Source organism: Leucoraja erinacea, chromosome 20, assembly GCF_028641065.1.
Source record: "Leucoraja erinacea ecotype New England chromosome 20, Leri_hhj_1, whole genome shotgun sequence".
In the NCBI taxonomy this organism is placed as follows: domain Eukaryota; kingdom Metazoa; phylum Chordata; class Chondrichthyes; order Rajiformes; family Rajidae; genus Leucoraja; species Leucoraja erinaceus.
The window spans coordinates 9,458,599-9,484,158 of NC_073396.1; the positions used below are offsets into that span (position 1 = coordinate 9,458,599).

General features: G+C 46.1%; 1 protein-coding gene across 5 annotated transcripts in view; it reads right to left on the reverse strand.

Moving 5' to 3' along the window:
• The window catches only part of rhbdf1a (rhomboid 5 homolog 1a (Drosophila)), a 230,213-nt gene that overhangs the window by 45,768 nt on the left and 158,885 nt on the right, over positions 1 to 25,560 (reverse strand). For 4 of the 5 annotated variants that reach the window (XM_055651194.1, XM_055651193.1, XM_055651196.1 and 1 more), the window contains one exon: positions 7,460 to 7,670. In XM_055651194.1, coding sequence (XP_055507169.1) covers positions 7,460 to 7,670 — 211 coding nt within the window. Of the gene's footprint in view, positions 1 to 7,459; positions 7,671 to 19,152; positions 19,434 to 25,560 lie in introns of those variants that run through there. The other variant, XM_055651198.1, reaches the window with a different exon arrangement.

The window sequence follows — 25,560 nt, forward strand, 5'->3', positions numbered from 1 at the left end:
ATGCAAAATGCCTTCACTTTTCATTTAGCAGTGTCATAACAATTATCCTACATAAATATAGATTAATAGAACGCTAATGACCTGCACTTTAAGATAACAGTCCCAGCAAATCCAGGGGTTTAAATGCTGTCTGGGTGCAAGGCTGGGTGAAAATCCAGCAGAGTATAGAAAAGGGCCACCTATTTGCCATCATCTGCTTCATGTTCCAATCAAAGTTGTAATTCACACTCAGATGCTTCACAGAGAGGGGTGGTAGAGTGGCGCAGCTTGTAGAGCCGATGCCTCACGGCGCCAGAGACCTGGGTTCGAACCCGGCCTCGGGTGCTGTGGAGTTTGCACTGTTTCCCTGTGTCCGTGTAGGCTTCTTCCGGGTGCTCTGGCTTCCTCCAATATCCCAAAGGTGTGCATGTTTGGAGGTTAATTGGTCTCTGTAAATTGCCCCGAGTATTTTGGGCAGTGGATGTGGTAGTGGAATAACATGGAACAGGTGGGCAGTGAGGACCTAAAGACTGTTTCCAGCTGCATCTATTAATCAACATTGGACACAAAATTCTAATCTAGATCAATAGTACAACTTAAAGAATGTCTGACAAGAAGCAATCATTTTAAGCTGGTTTTTTTGCATTTCAGGGTTTATGTCCAAAGTGGTCATGTTGCAGTTGTATAGGACGTTGGCGAGGCCACATTTAGAGTATTGTGTTCAGTTTTGGCCATCATGCTATAGGGATTATATTGTCAAGCTGTAAAGGACGCAGAGAGGATTTACGAGTGTGTTGCCAGGACATGAGGGTCTGAGTGATAGGGAGACAGGTTGGGCAGGCTAGGACTTTATTCCTTGGAGCACAGCAGGATGAGGGGGTGATCTTAGAGGGGAGTACAAAATCATGAGAGGAATAGATCAGATAAATGCACAGGGTATTTTGCCCAGAGTAGACGAATCGAGAACCAGAGAACAGTGGTTTAAGGTGAGGTAGGAAAGATTTAATAGGAACCCGAGGGATTTTTTTTTTTTTTTTAAACACACAAAGGATGGTGGGTTTATGAGACGAGCTGCCGGAAGATGCAGTTGAGGAAGGTACTATCATAATGTTTAAGAGACATGTGGACAGGTGCATGGATAGAATAGGTTCTGAGGACCAAGCGCGGGCAGATGGGATTTGTGTAGATGGGGCATTTTGGTCGGCGTGGGCAAGTTGGGACTGTTTCCACGCTGCATGTCTCTATGACTATGCCTGTAACCTGTGAGAGGAAATTCCCGGGAGCGGGCTTTTCCATACATCAGGAACATCTGAGGGAAGCGTTGCCACGGTAGCTGATGTTTGCGGCCATTATAACACTGCGGCACCTCGCTGAAATTGGCAGCCAGGTGCGTGGCCTTGAATTACTTGAATCAAAGTAGGATGCCTTGGATGGAGATCAGGCAGCGCAAATAAACTGGCCAATTTACTGATCATAATTCCAGAGCGACTTTGCCAATTAGAAACTAAACCCCGCTGCTGTTTGAAACTCACTCAGTTTCCAGCCCACAGTAATCTCAAAACCAGGTGGTGGGCAACAGTTTAGTTTAGAGGTACAGCAGGGAAATAGGCCCTTCGTCCCACCGAGTCCATGCCGACCAGCGACCTCCGCACATTTACAGTACACGACACACACATGGGGCAACTTACACTTCTACCAAGCCAATTAACCTGCAAACCTGTACATCTCTGGAGTGTGGGAGGAAAACATAGAAAATAGGTGCAGGAGTAGGCTATTCAGCACGTCGAGCCAGCACCGCCATTCAATATGATCAGGGGTGATCATCCAAAATCAGTACCCCGTTCCTGCTTTCTCCCCATTTCCCTTGATTCTGTTAGCCCTGAGAGCTATATTGAACTCTCTATCGAAAACATCCCGTGAATTGGCCTCCTGTGGCAGAGAATTCCACAGATTCACAACTCTGGGTGAAAACGTTTTTCCTCACCTCAGTCCTAAACGGCCCATCCCTTATAGCCCTGTCCCACGATGTGAGTTCATTCCAAGAGCTCTCCCGAGTTTGAAAAAAAATCAAACTTGTGGTAAGCACAGAGAATGAACGTAGCGGGTACGTCGGAGCTCGGGGCAGTCTCTTAGCGCTAACGGCAGGTACTCGGGAAGACTCGCTACCAGCAGGTAAGCACGGGAAGACTCATGAAGATTTTTCAACATGATGAAAAATGTCCACGAAAGCCCCGAGTACTGACGAGTGGCCATTATCGTAAATCTCCGAGTTCGAATCAGGGCAAACTCGGGAGAACTCTTGGAATGGACTCGTACCGTGGGGCAGGGGTTTTAGTATGGGGGAAGATCGCGGATAAAACCCACACGGTCACGGGGAGAACGTACAAACTCCGTACAGACAGCACCCTCAGTTGGAATGGATCCCGGGTCTCCGGCGCTCCAAGCGCTGTAAGGCAGCAACTCTACCGCTGTGCCACCATGCCGCCCGTGCATGGAGACAGTTTAGTCAGCCGGGCGGTGGAGAGTGTGCTGCATGTTCCTCTTGGATTCGGTCCAATTTCTGGCTGCTTGGGAATACTTTTGGCCGTTAGCTGGTGGACTCCACCAAACATTCACGGCCTACGTCTGACAATTCTGGGAGCCATTCCAGTCACTGAGGGTCTGCATCAAACTTTTCATTAAACCCCTGATCACATGTTACAGCAGCTCTGAAATACTAGACCAAAAGTGGCTTGTAATGCAACAAAATGAAAAACATACTTTGTTTCAGTGTTATAGTTTTAGAGATATGTAGTGCATTGAACGGAATGGTTGAATAAGAAATTCAAGAAACCCCTTTAACTTATGTGTACTGGCCAATAAACCCCGTCATTCAATGTTATCGAACGCCAGATCGCCTAGTTACATTCACTCTGCTACGTCCCTGAGCTCACTCCATGCCAACGAGGTCCACATTTTCAATGTATCAACTGTGACGACACTTCAAAAGTACTTCACCGCACATTAAGTGGTGTGGAGTGTCTAGAAAAAGTTTAATGCCATTTCATAGATTTAATCTTTCTTCCAGAATATGCCCATGCAAGAGTTGAATTATCATTTATGCTGTACATGTCCATCAGATTTTCCGGCAACTGGCAGTCCGGCACCTTTTAACACGGACAACTGCACTTAAATGCCCCCCCCCCCCCCCCCCCCCCCCCCCCCCCCCCGGGAAGTCCCCCCCCGGGTGAGGCGGCCGATCTCATAGATACATAGAAATTAGGTGCAGGAGTAGCCATTCGGGCCTTCGAGCCTGCACCGCCATTCAATATGATCATGGCTGATCATCCAACTCTCAGTATCCTGTACCTGCCTTCTCTCCATACCCCCTGATCCCCCACAAGGACCACATCTAACTCCCGGAAATAGCCAATGAACTGGCCTCAACTACCTTCTGTGGCAGAGAATTCCACAGATTCACCACTCTCTGTATGAAAAATGTTTTTCTCATCTTGGTCCTAAAAGATTTTCCCTTTATCCTTTAAACTGTGACCCCTTGTCCTGGACTTCCCCAACATCGGGAACAATCTTCCTGCATCTAGCCTGTCCAACCCCTTAAGAATTTTGTAAGTTTCTATAAGATCCCCCCTCAATCTTCTAAATTCTAGCGAGTACAAGCCAAGTCTATCCAGTCTTTCTTCATATGAAAGTCCTGACATCCCAGGAATCAGTCTGGTGAACCTTCTCTGTACTCCCTCTATGGCAAGAATGTCCTTCCTCAAACTGTACGCAATACTCCAGGTGTGGTCTCACCAAGACCCTGTACAACTGCAGTAGAACCTCCCTGCTCCTATACTCAAATCCTTTTAGCTAATCGATCTCATCGGGACTTGGGTGTCAGATCGGTGGGATGAATTTGCCCCGTGGCCAGGGGTCTGGAGCTCCAGACCGGCTGGAGTCGGAAGATCCGTTCCATGGCCGACTTCCACGACCGATTTTGCGGGCTGGCTTCCCGGCCCCCTGACGTTGCAGGCGGACCGTCCCAGTACCGGTCAACTCCTCTCAAAGGCAGTGACCTCTGTTGGTCCGACAAAACAGAGAATCGAGAAAGGGCTGTGGAACCACGGGAGCCGGAAAAAATCAGTGGTGGATCTGTTCTGGGTAACAAACTCTCATCTGCTTTCCCCATTTTTCCCCCCTCTGCCGTTTATCTTTAACCTGATGCTCATATTAGTTCTGGATAAGATTCCCTTGTGGTTTTACATTCAGAACAACAGATAGTTATAAAATTTGGGAACTAATTCGCAGCCTGATTATTTAAACTGCCCTTTTATAACTTTCAAGATTGGCAAGCTGCAACCAAAGGAAACTTCCAAACTTCCAGTTGGACGAATACTTAACAAAAATACGCTGAGTTTTAAATGGAGATTATAAAATAGCTAAATTCCCACTGGACCACAGCATCCGACACTGTATTCCTGTGACAGGACATGCCTTTAGGAGACAAATAAATAAATACAGCTCTATAAAACAAGGTCCAACCTTTTTCAGGACTTTGTGTTTATGAATGGTGTAGATAAGATTGAGCAATGGCCTCATTTCGCTGCTTTGAATTCCTACATTATAGATGTCAGTATTGAGCACTGGTAATTTGTTAGGAAACAGTCAGCATTTAGTTTTAGTGCAGGTAGAAGGGATTAACGTATGTGGGTCATCTTGGTCGGCAGGGGCAAGATGGGCCTGTTTGCGTGCTGTGTGACTCGAGAACTCGACCGGTTGTAGTGTGGAAAGAGGCTGTAAGCTTGATAGGAAAAGTCTTATCTAAATTTGTAATAGATTATACATAAGCAACAGAATACCAAAGACTCCATGGGGACCCAGAGCCGAAGGACACACTATCAATGGAAGCTAATTAGGTTTTAAATGATTTATTGGCAATTCCTCAGTTGGAAACACGGCACCTGCTGTGCAACAGACGCAGAACGACACAGAGTTCAATATCACTATTTAGATGCAGAGAGTCTCTTGCCCAGAGGAGGGGAATCGAGGACCAGAGGACATGGGTTCAAGGTGAAGGGGAAAAGGTTTAATAGGAATCCAAGGGGTAACTTTTTCACACAAAGGGTGGTGGATGTATGGAACAAGCTGCCAGAGGAGGTAGTTGAGGCTGGGGCTATCCCATTGTTTAAGAAACAGTTAGACAGGTGCATGGATAGGACAGGTTTGGAAGGATATGGACCAAGCGCAGGCAAGTGGGACTAGTGTAGCTGGGACATTGTTGGCCGGTGTAGGCAAGTTGGGCCGAAGGGCCTGTTTCCACACTATCACTCTATGACACGTGTTAGCTTACTGATGGGACAATAGAAAATATCTCCACATCCTTGGTGCAGGGTTGGCAAAAGTCATACGTAGCTCATTCTGTTGATCACTCTCTCGTGATTCCTAAGCTGTGCAATCCGTTTGAGGACACAATGGAGACCACTGTTGACTTCGATGATCGTTCCCTTGGGATAATCAAATGACCCTGGCCATTCCTTGGCAAGGTGTTAAGTCTCCTTGGCAACTTGGGGCAGCACGATGGCGTAGCGGTACTTACAGGGCGAGAGACCCGGGTACGATCCTGACTACGGGTGCTGTCTGTATGGAGTTTGTACGTTCTCCCCCTGACCTGCGTGGGTTTCCTCCAGGATCTCGAGTTTCCTCTCACACTCCAAAGACGTACAGGTTTGGAGGTTAATTGGCTTGGTACAATTATAAATTGACCATAGTGGGCGTAGGATAGTGTTAGGAAGGTACATGGATAGGACAGGATTGGAGGGATATGGGCCAAACGCACGCAGTTGGGACTAGTGTCGTTGGGACATGTTGGTTGGTGTGGGCAAGTTGGGTCGAAGGGCATGTTTGCACGCTGTATCACTCTATGACTCTACAAATGAATAACCAAGTCGTCAGTCAAAAAGAAAAAGTTCCCTCGCTACTATCCAGCTATACACATCAGGCTATTAAATTATTTAAGAAGGAACTGCAGATGCTGGAAAATCGAAGGTACACAAAAGTGCTGGAGAAGGTCAGCGGGTGCAGCAGCATCTATGGAACGAAGGAAATAGGCAACGTTTCGGGCCGAAACCCTTCTTCAGACTGTGAAGAAGGGTTTCGGCCTGAAACGTTGCCTATTTCCTTCGCTCCATGGATGCTGCTGCACCCGCTGAGTTTCTCCAGCACTTTTGTCTACCCAGGCTATTAAAGTATTTGATTTTGACATTGTCAGAGCAACAATTAGAGGGTGACTCGGTGGCACTGTTGCTGCTTAAAGCGCCAGAGACCCGGGTTCAATCCTGACTATGGGGTCTTGTCTGCACAGGGTTTGCACGTTCTCCCCGTGACCTGTGTGGGTTTTCTCCAGGGGCTCTGGTTCCTTCCCACAATCCAAAGATGTAGAGGTTAATTTGTAGGTTAATTGGCTTGGTATAAATGTAAAATTGTCCCTAGTGTGTGTAGGATCGTGCTAGTGAGCGGGGATCTAGTGGGCAGTTACGGTAGCACAGCGGTAGAGTTGCTGCCTTACAGCAAAATGCAGTGCCAGAGACCCAGGTTCGATCCCGACTACGATGTGTATGGAGTTTGTACATTCTCCCCGTGATCTGCGTGGGTTTTCTCCGAGAACTCCAAAGACGTACAGGTTTGTAGGTTAATTGGCTTGTGCAAACTGGCTTGATAAAATTGGCTTGATAAAATATTAGTTGGCGACATGCAGAGTACTGCTCTGCCGACTACAAAATTCAGAAGGATCGTTGGTCGGTGTGAACTTGGTGGGCCGTTGGGCTTGTTTTCACTGTATCTCTAAACTAAATGAACAATATTAATATGCTGTTTGCATCAGAACACAATGCAGTGCTGAATGTAGCTAAATGCTCCCAAAACACCATCGCAACATCTGGTTAAAAGTTTTGATACAGGGATACTGTAGGTTTTCTTTCCCCAAAATTTAAAGATCCCATTGGGCTGCGAGGAATATCATCAAATGGTAAAACAGAAACCAACATTCACGATGAATTGAAATTTACATTTGACCTACAAGTGGAAGGTGGTTGTTGGTGCTGGAATCATTGAGAAATAGAAGATAGAAGTTTAGAGATACAGCACGGTAACAGGCCCTTCAGCCCACTGAGTCTGCGCCAACCACCCATCCCTACACACTAGCACTATCCTACACACCAGGGACAATTTACAATTTTTACAAAGCCTATTAATCTACAAACCTGCTCGTCTTTGGAGTGTAGGAGGAGACTGGAGCGCCCAAAGAAAACTAATGCGGTAACAGGGAGAAGGTACAAACTCCGTACCGACAGTCAAGATCGAACAAGAGTCTCTGGTGCTGTGAGACTGGCAGCATCTCTACTCCTGCGCCACCGTGTCGCCCACTATTCACCCATCTTCCATTTACCTTTACATTGGCCAATAACACTAACCATAAATAGACGTCACCGTCACAAGAGCTTACCTTCTGCATGCCAAACTGCTGCCCCACATAGAGAGGTGGGGGGGTTTCAGTGCTGGTGAGTGAGATGTTGTCTTGACTTGGTAGCTCCATCTCACGGATGACATGTGATTTAAGCTTGCCGTACCTCTGGCTGCAGTGTCGCAGGCTCTTCCTCTGCCATTTTTGGGTGGTGTCGTTATCCTTGCTAACCCCAAACCAGTCAGCTGTACCTCTGTAGAACAAAATGGCTTGCGATTATTCTGACTATTAATGGATTACAATTGATCAACTCGCATTGCAACAGTTTCACCTTAACTGGGAAGAAAGCAACTTAATCATACCATTAATTCCATAAACGTATACATTTATTTAAAAATTAAGCAGTAAATACATAATGTATAATGCCTTACATGGCTTTATACTTATTTTTAAAGTCAGAGCAGAAACAGCCCCTTCGGCCCATGGAGTCTGCACCGACCAATGATCCCCACACACTAACACTATCCTACACACACTAGGGACAATTTACATTTATACCAAGCCAATTAACCTACAAACCTGTACGTCTTTGGAGTATGGGAGGGAACCAAACGTTTCTGAGAAAACACACGCAGGTCACGGGGAGAACGTACAAGCTCTGTATAGACGGCACCTGTAGTCATGATCGAATCTGGGACAATGGCGCTGTCAGGCAGCAACTCTACCATTGCACCACCATCCTGGAGGCAGTAAGGGCCTGGGTTGGTGTCGGCAGTCCCGGCCCTGATGGGGAATGACGGTAGGCCCGGTCTGGAAGCGGCTAGGGTGGCGGTGCGGGTCGGCGGCAGCTTCGGTGGTCCCAGCCTCATAATGACCGGGGAGGCGGTGAACGCTGGAACTACATCACTACACTGCGGGTCTTGGCCTCATGGTGGTCGGAAACTTCTCTCTTCCATTTCTCAACCGAAATGTCACCTATCCTATGATAAGGACCGGTTTAGAGGGATATGTGTTAAACTCAGCAGATGGGACTAGTGTGGGCAAGGTGGGCCGAAGGGCCTGTTTCCCCGCTGTATGACTCCAGCATCTCCAGAGATGCTGCCTGACCTGCTGAGTTACCCCAGCACTTTAAGTCCTTCATCGATGCATATGTTGATCGAGGCAATTGCTTGCCAATTTCAATGGCCTCCCGCAGTGTAACGAGAGCCTGTGTTCTTAAAGAGACAGTGTGGCCTGATTACAGTGGGAGCACACCGTCCACTATAACCCAAATGCCTTGTAATGAGGTCCGTATTAGTGATGGTAGACTGTGTTAACTTGTACAATCATTCCACTCTTACTAGTGGTCTAAGAGTCACTGCCTTACAGCGCCAGAGACCCGGGATCTATCCTGACTATGGGTGTTGTCTATATGGAGTTTGTATGGTGACTGCGTGCACAGTGACACACGTGCTAGAGACACACTGCCTTACAGCGCCAGAGATCCCCGGGATCTATCCTGACTCTTGGGTGGTTGTCTATATGAGAGTTTGTATGCTGAGTTCTCCCTGCGATCTGCGTGCATTTTCCCCAGGTGCTCCGTGTTGTTTCTCCCACACTCCAAGCACGCAAAGCATCTATGGAGCGAAGGAAATAGGCAACGTTTCGGGCCCGAAACGTTGCCTATTTCCCTCGCTCCATAGATGCTGCTGCACCTGCTGAGTTTCTCCAGCATTTTTATGTACCTTCGATTTTCCAGCATCTGCAGTTCCTTCTTAAACACAAGAGTTTCTCACTGTATCTCTGTCTGCGTGAGTATAATAAAGCAGAACGGTGACAGAAAACCTCAGGAAACCCTTGAAAGGTACTAAAGTGATACGTGGCTTCCAATATTCTAGTGGATAATTCCAAGGGGAAAAAAAATGTCGCTTATCCACTTCAAATTTTAATTTGGAACACGATAAAGATCAAATGCACGAATGAAATATGTCGTGAAGCGGTACAAGATATCAAACACTACATTTGAACTGTTTCTACTTGTCAAGAAACACGTTTATGCTCGCCCCTTATCACAAGTGCACTTGTTCTTGGAAGCTCCTTTCATGGTAAACCAGAAGTATAACCTATCTTTAACAGAGTACAATGTCACTCTTTGAGATGCAAATCGGCTTTCCCCTTTGGCACATTTGTGCTTGAAACCACTCAGTTAAGTAGTTGAAGAAGGAACTGCAGATGCTGGAACATCGAAGGTACACAAAAAAGCTGGAGAACCTCCGCGGGTGCAGCAGCATCTATGGAGCGAAGGAAATAGGCAACGTTTCGGGCCGAAACGTTGCCTATTTCCTTCGCTCCATAGATGCTGCTGCACCCGCTGAGTTTCTCCAGCTTTTTTGTGTACACTCAGTCAAGTTGTTGGCTGCACGGCGATCCGACTGTTATCGGACAATTCTACAACTGGAATGGTAATATGCTGGAATTCTTTGATATTCATCTTTCCTACGACCATCAGGCTATTAAACACAACAATCTCCAAATAAGCTCTGAACTACATAGACCTGGGAACATTGGTTTGCGTGCGTGTAAGTATATGTGTGTATATATATATATATATATATATATATATATGTGTGTATATATATATATATATATATATATATATATATATATATATATATATATATATATATATGTATGTGTGTATTGTGTGTGTGTGTGTGTGTGTGTGTGTGTGTGTGTGTATATATATATATATATATATATATATGTACACCACACACACACGCTAAACTTTTTTTTCTCATTTATTATATTGTTTACATCGTACTATGTTTACATATTCTGTTGTGCTGCAGGTAAGAATTTCATTGTTCTATCTGGGACACATGACAATAAAACACTGTTGACTCTTGCTCTTCAAATAAAATGATACACAAGGGTTCTGACCAGAAACATCACCTATTCCTTTTCTCCAGAGGTACTGCTTGCCCTGCCCCACTGAGTCAATCCAGCATTTTGTGTCTATCTTCATAAATTCAGAAGTGTTTGGAGCAGAATTAGGCCATTCGGCCCATCAAGTGTACTCCGTCATTCAATCATGGCTGATCGACCCCATTCTCCTGCCTTCTCCCCATAATCCCTGACACCCATACTAATCAAAAATCTATCAAACTCTGCTTTAAAAACATCCACTGACTTGGCCTTCACAGCCTTCTGTGTTAATTACTTCCACAGATTCTCAACCGACTGGCTGAAGAAATTCCACCTCATCTCCTTCCTAATGGAACATTCTTTTATTCTGAGTCCTAGACTCTCGCACTAGTGGAAACATCCTTTCCACATCCAATCTATCCAGGCCTTTCACTATTCGGTAAGTTTCAATGAGATCCCTGCCTCTCATCCTTCTAAACTCCAGGCTTCTATATAGGCCCAATTTCATCAAGTGCTCATTGTATTGGTCATTCCTGGGACCATTCTCCAACGCCAGCACATCCTTGCTCCGATGTGGGACCCAAAACTGCTCACAATAGTCCACATGCGATCGGACTTATAGAGCCTCAGCATTAAACCCTTGTTTTCATATTCTAGTCCTTTTGATATAAACACTAGCATTGCATTTGCCTTCTTTACTACCAATTTGTAAGGTAGCGATTCCTACCGAATGTTCATAACAAACATAATCTCTTGCTAATAAGGTGTTAAGTTCAATACCAGCTTTGACACATACACCTGTTGCTATTTGTTTTCCTTTAATGCTATGCAGTAATCCATGATGTTTTTATATATTGGACTGGATTAGGTTTTGCCGTTTCCCTGAATCTCTCAGTTGGACCATCTGGTTGGGTTGTTACAGGTATTAATTCCCCCTCAGAACCCAACATGAGAAGATCATGGCACGTACAAAGTGAAGTCTATCAATAGTTTTGTTTTTTGTTCAGTTTAGAGACACAGGCTCACAGGCTTTTTGTTCAGTTTAGGGAGCAGGCCCTTCAGCCCAACCAGCGATCCCCGCACACTAACACTATCCCACGCACACCAGGGCCAATTTAATATTTCTACCAAGCCAATTAACCTATAAACCTGTCGTCTTTGGAGTGTCGGAGGAAACCCACGCAGGTCACGGGATGAACATACAAACTCTATGCAGACAGCACCCGTAGTCGGGATCAAACCCGGTCTCTGTCGCTGCAAGGCAGTACCTACTGCTGTGCCACCGTCCCGCCTAGGTGGCAAGCATAATGAAGGTAGCTGCATTGCTCAACATAAGACTGATGGGGAATGATAGCAGTCCCTTGAATGAACCCGATTTCTTGCCAATTCTCCATTTCAAAACGGCTTCTCCGATTCTTCCCGTCACTCCGTTCTCTAAATGCAACATCTTTGTATCACTTTACAACTTCCCACAGTCCACCACCTACTTACTGACCTCTGCATACTTGATAGCTAAACCCTTACCAAGGAGGATAAACAGAAAAACATTCCAGCTTGGCTGTGGCAACATTAAATCGCGACTTCTGAAAACTCAAGATGAGTGAAACATTTAGTGCAGGAATAACCCATAGGAATGAAATGTTATTTTATTATAATTCCAGTCTGAAGAAGGGTCCCAGCCTAAAACGTCACATGTCTTTTTTCTCCAGAGAGGCTGCCTGACCTGCTGAGTTACTCCAGCACTTTGTGTCTATAATCCAGAGGTTAGGCATTGTCATCCATCCCCATAAACTCACAGTAATAAATACGGTAGGCAACATTGAATTGTTCATCAAAAAGAGGGCAGAGTCTTGGTGGATCTTCTCATTCCTTCAAGAAATTTGTAAGAGCAGTCAGATGTTACAGCTGTAAATACTGGGTTCTGTTCTGTTCTGTTGTTTGCACAATCCCACGGGCATTGCCACTTTCATTTCACTGTACATCTTGTACGTGTATGTGACAAATAAAGTTGACTTGACTTGGCTTATCATCACCCCTTTATTATCGGAACTTTTTTGCATATCTTTCATTCATTGTTCTTTATCTCTCTACATTTCGTTTCCCTTATCTCTAACCAGTCAGAAGAAGGGTTGTCACCCATTCCTTCTCTCCAGAGATGCTGCCTGTCCCGCAGAGTTACTCCAGCTTTTTGTGTCTATCTTCACTCTCATTGCTGGCTAATTTATTGAAAAATTCTGCATGGAAACAAGCCCTTCGGCCCAATGAGTCAACTCCGACCATCGATCACCTGTTCATACTAGTTCTATTTGTTATCCCACTTTCTCACCCACTCCCTGCACACCAGAAGCAAATGACAGAGGCCAATTAACCTACAAACCCGCAGGCCTTTGGTAATCTGCGAGGAAACCAGTCCATCTGAAGGTAATCCATGTGGTTACGGGGAGGGCGTGCAAACTCCACACAGACAGCATCCAAAAGTCACGTTCGAACCCGGGTCTCTGGCGCTGTGAGACCTACCGGGTGCACCACCATATTGCTGGTTATAGGCCCTACGGCCCAGCTAGCCCACGCTGACTAACATGTCCCATCTACAAGCGTCTGACCTGCCTGCGTTTGACCAATATCCCTCGAAACCTGTCCTATCCATGTACCTGTCCAAATGTTTCTTAAACCATGCAACAGTACCTGCCTCAACTACATCCTCCTGCAGCTCATTCCATACACCCATCGCCCTTTGTATAAAAATCGGTACTCCTCAGGCTTCTATTAAATCATTCCCTCATCACCTTAAGCCTATGTCCTCTGGTTCTTGACTCACCTACTCTGGGCAAAAGGCTCTGTGCATTCACCCTATCTATTCCCCTCATGATCTTCACGATTTTTTACTGAAGTCGATTAGCCAACAAAGCGGTAAATCTGTGGAGCGTAGGAGAAAATCGGAGCACCCGGTAAAAACACACGCAGGTCACGGGGAGAACATACGAACTCCGTATAGACAGCACCCGCAGTCAGGATTGAACCTGGGACTCTGGTGCTGTAAGGCAGCAACTCTACCACTGTGCCGCCCCTGAATGTCTGGTTGCCGCTTATACTTTGTGACACAGAGTTTAAAAGTTGCATTTGTTGTGACACCCACAAGTTTGTCTTTTTTTCCCCCGGCAAACTGATAGATTTATAGTTTTCTGTCTAAACATTCTGCAAATATTCTGTGAGAAAACGACAATCATAAAAGAGACACACCTGCACCGAGTGCTTGTTCGTGGTCGTATCAAATGTCTGTTATTTTAACGTAAGATTTGACAGATTTTATTTCAATCTGGTGTGTATCACTGTCAAAGTAGCCGAGAGGAATTTAACCCGAGGGATTTAATACTCATCTGCAATTGTCACCGAAAAATATTTCTCCTCTAATGTGTCAAATCACAAAGGAAATTTTCATTATGGCCAAGTAACATAATACTCATCTTTGCATGTTCATAAACGCACACCTCCAGATTCAGGGGCAGTTTCTTCCCGGCTGTTATTAGGCAACTGAACCGTCCCATCAACAACTGGAGAGTGGTCTTGAGCTACCATGTACCTCTTCGGAGACCCTTGGACTATCTTTAATTGGATTTCACTGGACTTTAACTTGCATTAAACGTTTTAGCCTTCATCGTGCATCTGTACAATGTAGACGGCTAGATTGCAATCATGTATAGTATTTCTATTGACTGGTTAACACGCAACAAAAGTTTTTCACTGTACCTTGGTACACATAACTATAAACTAACCCAAGACTAAACTAAACTTCGGCTTGTACTCGCTAGAATTTAGAAGATTGAGGGGGGATCTTATAGAAACTTACAAAATTCTTAATGGGTTGGACAGGCTAGATGCAGGAAGATTGTTCCCGATGTTGGGGAAGTCCAGAACAAGGGGTCACAGTTTAAGGATAAGGGGGAAGTCTTTTAGGACCGAGATGAGAAAAAAAATTTTTACACATAGAGAGTGGTGAATCTGTGGAATTCTCTGCCACAGAAGGTAGTTGAGGCCAGTTCATTGGCTATATTTAAGAGGGAGTTAGATGTGGCCCTTGTGGCTAAAGGGATCAGGGGGTATGGAGAGAAGGCAGGTACAGGATACTGAGTTGGATGATCAGCCATGATCATATTGAATGGCAGTGCAGGCTCGAAGGGCCAAATGGCCTACTCCTGCACCTATTTTCTATGTTTCTATGTTTCTAACTGACAGAATACTCCTCTCTGAATGTATATTAGCTGAATCATGACTTTGGTTTATCATTAGTATTCGCCTGAGTAACCTCCATGCCAAATAATTATAAAAATAATGGGGCAGAAGTTGACATGTTGAGCAGAAAATGGGTTCCAAAGTTGCAGTGGGATGGTCTACGCCTGCCTTCGATAGACATTTAGCCCATTAGCTAACATTCATTCAGTCTCTCTACCGAATGGTCACATAAATAGGACATTAGGTCCTTGACTGACATGCAACGGACTCCTGCCTGTTTAAAATCCCTCCATGAAATCAGACTTCAAATGTAACAAAGAGCACATGCCATCAAACCCTGCTCTGAATTCATGCTCATTCGTGATTAGAGCAGAATCACAGACCATTCGGCCCATCAGATCTACTCCGGGTGCTCCGGTTTCCTCCCACACTCCAAAGACGTCCAGGTTTGTAGGTTAATTGGCTTCTGTAAACTGTAAATTGTTCCCTGGTGCTCAGGGTAGTGTTAATGTACGGGTGATCGCTAGTCAGCTTGCACTCAGTGGGCCAGTGGGCCTGTTTCTACGCTGTATCTCTAAAGTCAAGATGGGAAAGGGATACATGTCTAAAGCTACAATGGGCCCAGCTGACCGAACGGGTGACAAACAAACTAAAGGTTTGATTTAACTTAAGTTCGCTTAATTGTTCAAATTCTGGATTTTTGAACGACTTTACAAATTGTTTTACATGTAAACATGTTTTAACAGACGTGCCTGAATAGTTGTCAACACTCTCAGTTGCTGGCTGTTGGGTTAAGTAGCTGCTATTAATCACCGCTTCTTCAGGTAGATTAGGAGGGCATTGGGTTTGGAGGGGGTGTCAGTGGCCACATGCAAGAGAATAATTAGAACTCTGACCAGGATTAATGAATGGGATTACTCCAAGAGCTGTCACAGACTTAAAAGACCAAATGACTTCTGTGAACAGTTGGGAGGGCGGAGATGGGTAGCAGGGACATGATGTAGTCAACAACATTCCTGTCACTACACAAGTTCTTAAGTTGTAGAAACAGAATTAGGCCATTCAGCCCATCGAGTCTACTATTCGATCATGGCTGATCTATCTTCCCATCTCAACCCGATCCCCCTGCCTTCTCCACATAAGAGAGAGCTAGATAGGGCTAGATAGGGCTCTTAAAATAGCGGAGTCAGGGGATATGGGGAGAAGGCAGGAAAGGGGTACTGATTCTGAATGATCAGCCATGATCACATTGAATGGCGGTGCTGGCTCGAAGAGCCAAATGGCCTACTCCTGCACCTATTGTCTATTGTCTATAACCCTTAATATCCTTATTGCGCCTCAAAAATACCCAAAGACTTGACCTCCACAGCTGTCTGTGGCAATGAATTCCACAGATTCACCACCCTCTGACTAAAAAAAATCCTCCTCGTCTCCTTTCTAAAGGTGCTTCCTTTTCTTCTGAGGCTGTGCCCTCTGATCCTGTGCTCTCCCACTAGTGGAATCATCCTCTCTGCATCCGCTCCATCCAAGCCTTTCGCTATTCAGTAAGTTTCAACGAGGTTCCCTCTCATCCTTCTAAACTCCAGCGAGTACAGGCCCAGTGCCGTCAAACGCTCATCACATGTTAACCCAGCCAACCGCATATACCACAGTCAACCTTTTGCATCAGGAGTGTGCCTGCACCCCACAAATAAGCCAATTCTCCTTGTGGAGGTCGACACCTGGAATAGCCCAACCTCTTTTCACCATCTATAAAGCACAGGCCACAACAATGATTACATTCTTGCCAGGATGAGGAGCACTGCTCCACCAACACTCGGGGGGGCAGCTCAAGCTACAGCGAAGCATCACATCCAGACTAGCTCAATGCATTCAATGCACGCTTTGAAAGGGAGAACTTTGATGTGCCTTCCCAAGCCCTCATAACCCCTGATGGTATTACAATCACAGTCAACGGAGGCAGACGTCAGAAGATCCTTCAGTTTTTGCGGGCATCTTCAACCTCGCATTACTGAGGTCTGAGGTTCCCAACTGCTTTAAAAGGGCATCCATAATACTGGTCCCCAAGAGGAGTATAAGGAGCCTCGATGACTATCGACCGGTGGCACTAACGTCCGTGGTGGTGAAGTGCTTCGAGAGGTTGGTTATGGCACAGATCCACTCCGATCGCAAGAACCTGGACCTGCTACAACTTGCCAACTGATCAATGGAGGTTGCGATCTCACTGGCCCTCAACTCTGTACTGGACCACTTGAACAATGAAATATACACACATTCATTTTCAGTCACTCAGTGAACTAAGACACTTGAGGGTTAACGGTGACTGATGCCCGGACTCAATAAACATGGTAGCCTTTGAGAAAAGTGCCTTGTGAAAGGAGAGTGGCAAAGCAACATTGTGAAGAGGAGGAAAAACAGAGCATCTGCAGATGGGAGCTAATGTTTACATCAGAGAGTAGTTGGAAGCGGTCCAAACTCTCGCAATGCTAATAATACGACTGTTGTGGGCCCAGTATTCCCAGCTGTTCACGATACCCCCTTGGGGACCACAGTGATACACTTCTTATGTTGCAAACTACCAGTGAACACTGGATGCCCTTCACAGTGGGCTGATGCATCAGATCACTTGCCATGCCCACAACACACTGCCCACACTGCCACTCAAGCTTTTCCCCATCAGGAAGCAGATACTGTAAGGTGGTGCAGCGGTAGAGTTGCTGCCTCAGCGCCGGAGACCCGGGTTCGATCCTGACTATGGGCGCTGTCAGTACAGAGTTTGCATGTTCTCCCCGTGACCGCATGGGTTATCTCTGCACCTCGGTACATGTGACAATAAACTAAACTGAACTGGGTGCTCTGGTTTCCCCTCACATACCAAAAACGTACAGGTTAGTAGGTTAATTGGCCCTAGCGTGTGGGATAGAAACTAATATAAGGGTGATTGTTGGTCTGCACCGATTGGGCGGGCCAAATGGCCTGTTTCCACGCTGCGCCCCGTAGCTAAACTAAGTTAACAAGTTTAATTAGGTTAATTGGCTTTAGTAAAATTGTAAATTGTCCCCAGTATGTGTGTAGGATAGTGTTAATGTGCGGGGATCTCTGGTCGGCACGGGCTCGTTGGGCCTGTTTCCCGCGCTGTATCTCTAAATGAAATTAAACTAAGGTAAAAGAACAAAGAACACCAATATTTCAGCATTGAGCTTGAGTTCCGACATCACAATGATGGGCAACTCTTGGGCAACAAGCTCATCTCTTTACAATTAACCCTCAATGATGTGTATTTATTTATTTCTGAACTGCCCAACACTCCGGAACATTTGCTGAAATACAATGAGGAATTCAGCAAAATAATTGTTGTCGATTGATTACTACAGGGCTTGAATCAATGGTTGGAGCATGGGCGGAGCTGCGAGGTACCAAGGAGACACGAGTGGGGGCCTCATCTATGATGGGAGACGGGATCCCCGTTCCCTAAAGAATGAGGACTTTAGGAATGAGAAGAATAAAGTATGGAACACCTCATCTTGGGCACAGAGGCGGCATAGACGGAGGAATTGGGAGTAGGGGGATAGAGTCTTAGCATGAAGCAGGGTGGGAAGAAGTGTAGTCCAGATAGTTGTGGGCGTCAGTGGGTTTGCAATAGACAGTGTAAAGAATGAAGACAATCGGATGTTCCCGGTGACCCCAGCACCTCTCGTACAAGAAAAAACCTTTTCACCCAGAATTGTGAATTTGTGGAAATCTCTGCCACGGAAAGCAGCAGAGGCCAATTCACTGGATTAATTTAAAAGAGAGTTAGATAGAGCTCTAGGGGCCTGCGGAATCAAGGGATATGGGGAAAAGGCAGGGACGGGTTACTGATTGTGGATGATCGGCCATGATCACAATAGATGGCGGAGCTGGTTCAAAGGGCCAATGGCCTCCTCCTAAACCTTTTTTCTATGTTTCTACCCCAGTGCTGCAATGGCCTCACTATGTACCTACATACAATCCAGCAAAATGTTTAATCTGAACAATAATCCCGTAGTTTAATGAGCATAGAGTCATGGCCATAGAGTGATACAGTGTGGAAACAGGTCCCTCGGCCCAACTTGCCCACATCGACCAACATGTTCCAGTTACACTAGTCCCACCTGCCCGCGTTTGGCCCATATCACTCCAAACCTGTCCTATCCATGTACCTGTCTAACTGTTTCTCAAACGTTGGGATTGCCCCAGCCTCAACTACCTCCTCTGACAGCTCGTTCCATACACCTAACCATCTTCTGTGTGAAAAAGTTACCCCTCGCCTTAAACCTACGACCTTTGGTCCTCGATTCCCCTCCCCTGGGCAAGAGACTCTGTGCATCTATCTATCCGATCTATTTCTCTCGTGATTTAATAGCAGTCACATTTTATAGCAGTCAAAATATCGCAGCACATTAAGGAAATGACAGACATGGATAGATAAATAAATATCAGATGTAAAGGCGGCCACATTGCTGATGAAACATAGACGGCAAAGTTTAAACCAGAACAGAGTGAGATAATTTCAGTGAACGAACGAGACATTTTACGATAAACATCAAGACGACACAAACAGATCCAGTTCACAGTACCTGCTCAATATTAGTGAAGGCATGCCTGCTCAATAAAGATATCATGACTCATTCAAGTCCTGGTGTTTGTTTAAAAAGTCTTAATCCATCCAAGTTCCTACTTTAAATCGAGTTTCACTTCGGACATTTTCCCCAGCTGATCCCTACTGACAACACTCTGTTCTTGCTAAGTTGTGCCATTCCCTATTCCAGTTGTTTTCCCGCACGACTCTCCAGCCCGACACGGATTACGGGCGGGCGTGACGTTCGAGGGCGGCAGCTATGAAAGAGCTGGCCTCTTAAGGTTTGGAGAGAGCAAAACATGTGTGTGTGTGTGTGAGAGAGAGGAGAGGCAAGACCTCGCCTGGGAATCACGTGGGCCTCTGACTCGCATGCCAGAGATTTTTGTGGTGAAAACAAAGGGGCATTTTAACCTGCACATCTGTGCTTATAAACACAGGTGGCAAAATAAGTTCACTTAAACACTCAGTTCATGACACGCAAAAGCAGCATAACACTCGGGCCATCTTTGCTTTTGCTCGATTCAAATTCTTAACGGTTTAGTTTCAGGATTTGAACCGTGTGACAGCTTGGATCCCTTGCCACAGCTGCATGTTTTATCATGTTCATGCAAGGTCTAAACGCAACCAGGTCTTTGAAGAGGAAAATAAAATGCATGCCCAGAAACATCCCACATGCAACGTTGCACAGCTATTAAAAACTGTGGTAAAATGACAGAAGGCATTCAATGATGCTTCAAATGGCAATATTATCTACCAATCGTCTCAAATCCAATTACAACGCTCATTGTGTTGATGCTGATCAAACCAGAAAATAATAGTTTTTGGTTTTATTGATTGCACACTTTCAGTATTAATGTATATTTTATTCTGCAGCTTCTGGAGTATTGTGTACTCTCAGGGGTAAGATTAGATTTTAAAATAGTGGAAATGTGAAATTTTGGGCTGGGGGGGGGGGGGGGGGGGGGGGGGGGGTTATTTCCGAGATAGAGAATGGAAACAGGCCCTTCTGCCCACCCAGTCCATGCCAGCCATCGATCAGCCGTACCCCAGTTCTATGTTATCCCACCATTACATTCAAATACTCTCGGGGCAATTTAGTCTTCAGGCCAATTAACCTGCAAACCTGCACGTCTTTGGGATGTGGGAGGAAACCAGACGGAGCTCCCAGAGAAATCCCACGCGGTCGCAGGTTGAACGTGCAAACCCCACACAGCCAGCATCCGAGGTCAGGATCGAACCGGGGTCTCTAGCATTGTGAGGCAGCAACTCATGCCGCATTGGGTTTGGGGGGGGGGGGGGGGGGGGGGGGGGGGGTGAAGAAAAAGGGTTTCAACATGTTCTGAGAAAGGTCGCACCTATTGACAAAGTTCAGCCACATTCCTGCGGCACAGTGTAATTTAAAATGGTTACATTTAGATTGGAACAGAAAGCAGTGTGTGTGTGTGTGTGTGTGTGTGTGTGTGTGTGTGTGTGTGCGTGTGCGTGCGTGTGCGTGTGTGTGTGTGTGTGTGCGTGTGCGTGTGTGCGTGTGTGTGTGTGAGACAGCCAGTGTTAATGACTGCCAATTGTTTGCTACAATTTGGTTTCTGTACAACATTGCCATTTAAAGCGTGCTGATAAATAGCGCAAACTTCATGCATAAATGAAGCAGCAATCCTGAGTTACTCTCTCTTCTGTTCACACATGCGCCAATGCGTTAATGCCAGTGGTGTGTCCCCCGTCCTCCCTCCCGTCCCCCCCACAACTTTATACCATTAGAGTAGCAGTCCCCATGCAGTACACGCCAAGCACAAAACAACACCAGTACCTCAGCAAAGATCTGGCAGAGAAAGACTGGTGTCTTTTCGGTGGCCTCCTACCAGCTCTGTGACCTTTTATAGGCATTGTGTTAATTCTTTCAAACCGCACCCTTGGTTTGGAGGAAAGATGAGGCGAAAAAGGAAGAAAATAGACAGATTTAAGAGGAAGACAAAGGACAAAAGAGAATTAACCAGATCACTGCCAGCCGTCTGCACACGGAGAAAGATCCAGACTATTTTCCCAGACATTGTACAGTGCAAATGTTTCAGTCAAAAGTCGAGACACAGGTTGACAAGTTTCGTGAAGAATCGTAAGCAAAACACTCAGATTGTCAAACTTGGTAATGACAAATGCAGGCCTTTGGACTTGCTTCATGGTTTGGAAAGCACTTGTCTGCTGCATCTTCTGGTTCCAGGTGCCACAGGGAGAGGGTCTGGACTCATTCAATCAAAACAGTCACAAAAAAGCTGGAGTAACTCAGCCGGCCAGTCAGCATCTCTGGAGGGAAGGAAATGGTGACGTTTCGGGTCGAGACCCTTCTTCAGACTGAGAGTCAGGGGAGGGGGAGACCAGAGATATGGTGGGGCAAGGTGTGAATACAACAGACCCGAAAAACGTCTGCTATTCCTTCTCTCCACAGATGCCGCCTGTCCCGAGTTACTCCAGCATTTTGTGTCTACCTTCGGTGTAAGCCAGCATCCGCAGTTCCTTTCTATCACTTGCCGGGCTTTATCCTGCCCCCAACTCAGTAAAATTGGTCTGGAGGTGGGACCCGACCTGAAATGCCGGCCATCCATGTCCTCCAGAGATACTGTGTGACCCCTTGAGTTACTCCAGCACATTGTTTTGTACGCAAGATTCAAGCATCTGCGGTTCCTTGTGCCTGCAGGCTTCTCCGAGTGGCAAATCAAATGCCTATCTAACAATGTCATAGTCTATCCATATATAGGTGCTCCAATTACTATGGGCTAGGCCACCAACACTTTAATTTTCCTGCAGCTTAATAAATCATCTTACCTCCAAGTGACACATGGATAGATTCCCAACCATGTTTGATGAGCCCCGCCACAAATGGGCACATTGGTTTCCACTGAAGTATGTTGTCAGCCACAATATAATATTGTGTGCCAGTCAAAGTAGGGAGATGTGTAAACGTACATTCACTCAACAGCCAGGGACATGTTATTTGATGATTTTCCTCAAATAACCTCGACATTTCACTCACACGGAAATATCACACGCAGCCGAATATTTGGCTACTTTATTGCCACAAAATGCTGGAGTAACTCAGCGGGTCAGGCAGAGTCTCTGGAGCGAAGGATTAGGTGAAGAAGGGTCTCGACCCGAAAGGTCACCTATTCCTTCGCTCCATAGATGCTGCCTCACCCGCTGAGTTTCTCCAGCATTTTTATCCACCTTCGATTTTTCCAGCATTTGCAGTTCCTTCTTAAAGATAATCCGGTACTCAGTTCAATCTCCACAAACCAGAATGTGTGACAGTGGATATTCAATGGTGAAAGGGAGGGGTGAGTAACAGAGGGTCTTGAACCTATTCCAGAGACTCTGCCTGACCCGCTGAGTTACTCCAGGTTTTTGCCTCTATCTTCGATTTAAACCAGCATCTGCAGTTGCTTCCAACACACTTTATTCTCACATGTACTTGGGTACAGCGAAATGCTTTGTTTTGTATGCAACCCGGCAAGCCCATACAGCAGACCTCACCTAGGCAGTACACAAGGGTCGCCATGTTTCTGGCGCCAACAATGTCACAAAACATTAATCGAGCAGTTTTAATCGACCGGAAGGCATTGCAGAGAGTGGTGAAAATTGCCCAATGCATCACTGGTTCCACGCTCCCCTCCATTGAGTCTGTCCAAAGCAAGCGCTGTCTGCGGAGGGCGCTCAGCATCGCCAAGGACTGCTCTCACCCCAACCATGGACTGTTTACCCTCCTACCATCCGGGAGGCGCTACAGGTCTCTCCGTTGCCGAACCAGCAGGTCGAGGAACAGCTTCTTTCCGGCGGCTGTCACCCTACTCAACAACGTACCTCGGTGACTGCCAATCACACCCCCCCCCAACCCCCCCCCCCCCCCCCCCCCCCCCCCCCCCGGACACTTATTATTAGGGACAATTCAAATCGTTTGCTATTCGCTACACTCAAGGGAGATGCTAAAAGTTGTCTCTGTACTGTCACTGACAATGACAATTAAAATTGAATCTGAATCTGAATCTGAATTTAGCTTCTGCTCACAACATATTTAGTTTAGTTTAGAGATACAGCGCAGAAACAGACCCTTCGGCCCACCGAGTCCGTGCCGACCAGTGATCCCACCCCCCCCCTCCACACATCAACACCGGCCTACACACACTAGGGACAATTTACACTTATACTAAGTATACAAATTCAAGCCAATTAACCTACAAACCTGTACGTCTTTGGTGTGTGGGGGGAAACAGAAGATCTCAGAGAAAACCCATGGAGGTCACGGGGAGTACGTACAAACTCCATACAGACAGCACCCGTAGTCAGGATCAACCCCGGGTCTCCAGCGCTGTAATGTCCCCTGTCCCACTTAGGAAACCTGAACGGAAAACTCTGGAGACTTAGTGCCCCACCCAAGGTTTCCGTGCGGTTCCCAGAGGTTTTTGTCAGTCTCCTTACCTGCATCCACTACCTGCAACCTCCGGCAACCACCTGCAACCTCCGGGAACCACACGGAAACCTTGGGTGGGGCGCAAAGTCTCCAGAGGTTTCCGTTCAGGTTTCCTAAGTGGGACAGGGGCATAATAAGGCCGCAACTGCGCCACTGTGTCGCCCATAATGTGTGTTTACATATTCTGTTGTGCCGTTGCAAGTATAAACACTCTTGAACCAGGCCGGCCACTGCATGTGACACGAGGCAGCCCCCCCCCCCCCCTTCCCTCCCTGTGGATCTAACTCCACTCTGCAAATGTTGCACAGAACACCAAGATACATAAATGCTTTCAATTCGACCAACCAGGAATTAAAAAAAATCTTACTGAAGGAATGGAATTGGATCAAAAACTCCCACAACATTTCAGTCTCAGCAGCTCCCAGGAATAAACAACTAGCTTAGAAAAAAATAAATAGATTCTCTTAAATGTTTAAAGGGAATGAGGCCAAAGAGACAAATTCAAAATGTTAACGAGACTAAATAAATAGCATAGATGATTTCAGTTTTGTTAAACGTGATGAGTCAGAGTCATAGAGACATACAGCGTGGAAACAGGCCCTTCGGCCCAACTTGACCATACCGACCGACATGTCCCTTCTACACTAGTCCCAACTACCTGCATTTGGTCCACACCCCTCCGAACCTGTCCTATCCATGCACCTGGTCTCGACCCGAAACGTCACCCATTCCTTCTTTCCAGAGATGCTGCCTGTTCTGATTAGTGACTCCAGCATTTTGTGTCTATCTTCGATTTAAATCAGCATCTGCAGTTCCTTCCTACACTAATTGTTTCTTAAACATTGCGATAGTCCCTGCCTCAACTACCTCCTCCGGAAGCTCGTTCCATGCACCCATCACGTTTTGTGTGATAGTTACCCCTCAGATTCCGACTAAATCTTTCCCCTTTCATCTTAAACCCAAGTCCTCTGGTTATCGGTTCCCCTACTCTGAGCAAGAGACTTTGTGTGTCTACACAAGTCTATTCCTCTCATTGAGTCCCTTTAACCATTTTATCGCCCTCAAAAAGCTGTGCTGAGACCCTTCTTCAGTCTGAGAGTCAGGGGAAATGGAAACGAGCAATATATATATATAAACGGTGATATAGAGAGACATAGAACAAACAAATGAAGGATATGCGAAAAAGGAATGATGATCAAGGAAGGGTGGAGCCCACAATGGTCCATTGTTGTCTGTGGGCTAGGTGATAAAGAGTTATGCAGACAGTGAAATTCAACAGGACAACAGCGAAACTAGTTGGATGACTAGGGTGGGGAGGGATGGAGAGAGAGGGAATGCAAGGGTTTCTTGAAGTTCGAGGGATCAATATTCATACCACTGGGTTGTCTTTTGGAACTTCCCAGACTACAGTCATTTTTTCCCAAATCCCATTCAAATGCTTTGTGAGATTATATGTACATTCAGAACAGGGTCATCGTTTTGCAGCTACAGGGATTAATTCGTTATCAGGCACAATGGAGCGCTGAATGAACGTCTAGTTGCACTGGGTTTTAATGTAACCACATCGGTAGCGGTTAAAGCGATTAATGTAACACTTGGCGATTTTTTTCGGCGACTGCCGGCGTCATTGTCTGACGTATCAGAGTTGCCGAAAGATTTTGAACATTTCAAATCCAGCAAAAAAAAGTTGCGACACGTGAGGAAACACGTCGTCAATACGTCGCCAGGCCGCCACTTTTACGGTGACCTGATACATCCGTCAATTATGCCGCCAGTCGCCAAAAAAAAATCGGCACGTGGGACAGGCCATTAAATCTTTAGAGGTCATAGCTTCAGAATTAAAAGACCGTTCTTTTAGGACGGCGATAAGGAGAAATGTATTTAGTCAGAGGGTGGTGAATCTACGGAATTGTTTGCCACAGAAGGCTGTGGAGGCCAAGTCAGTGGATA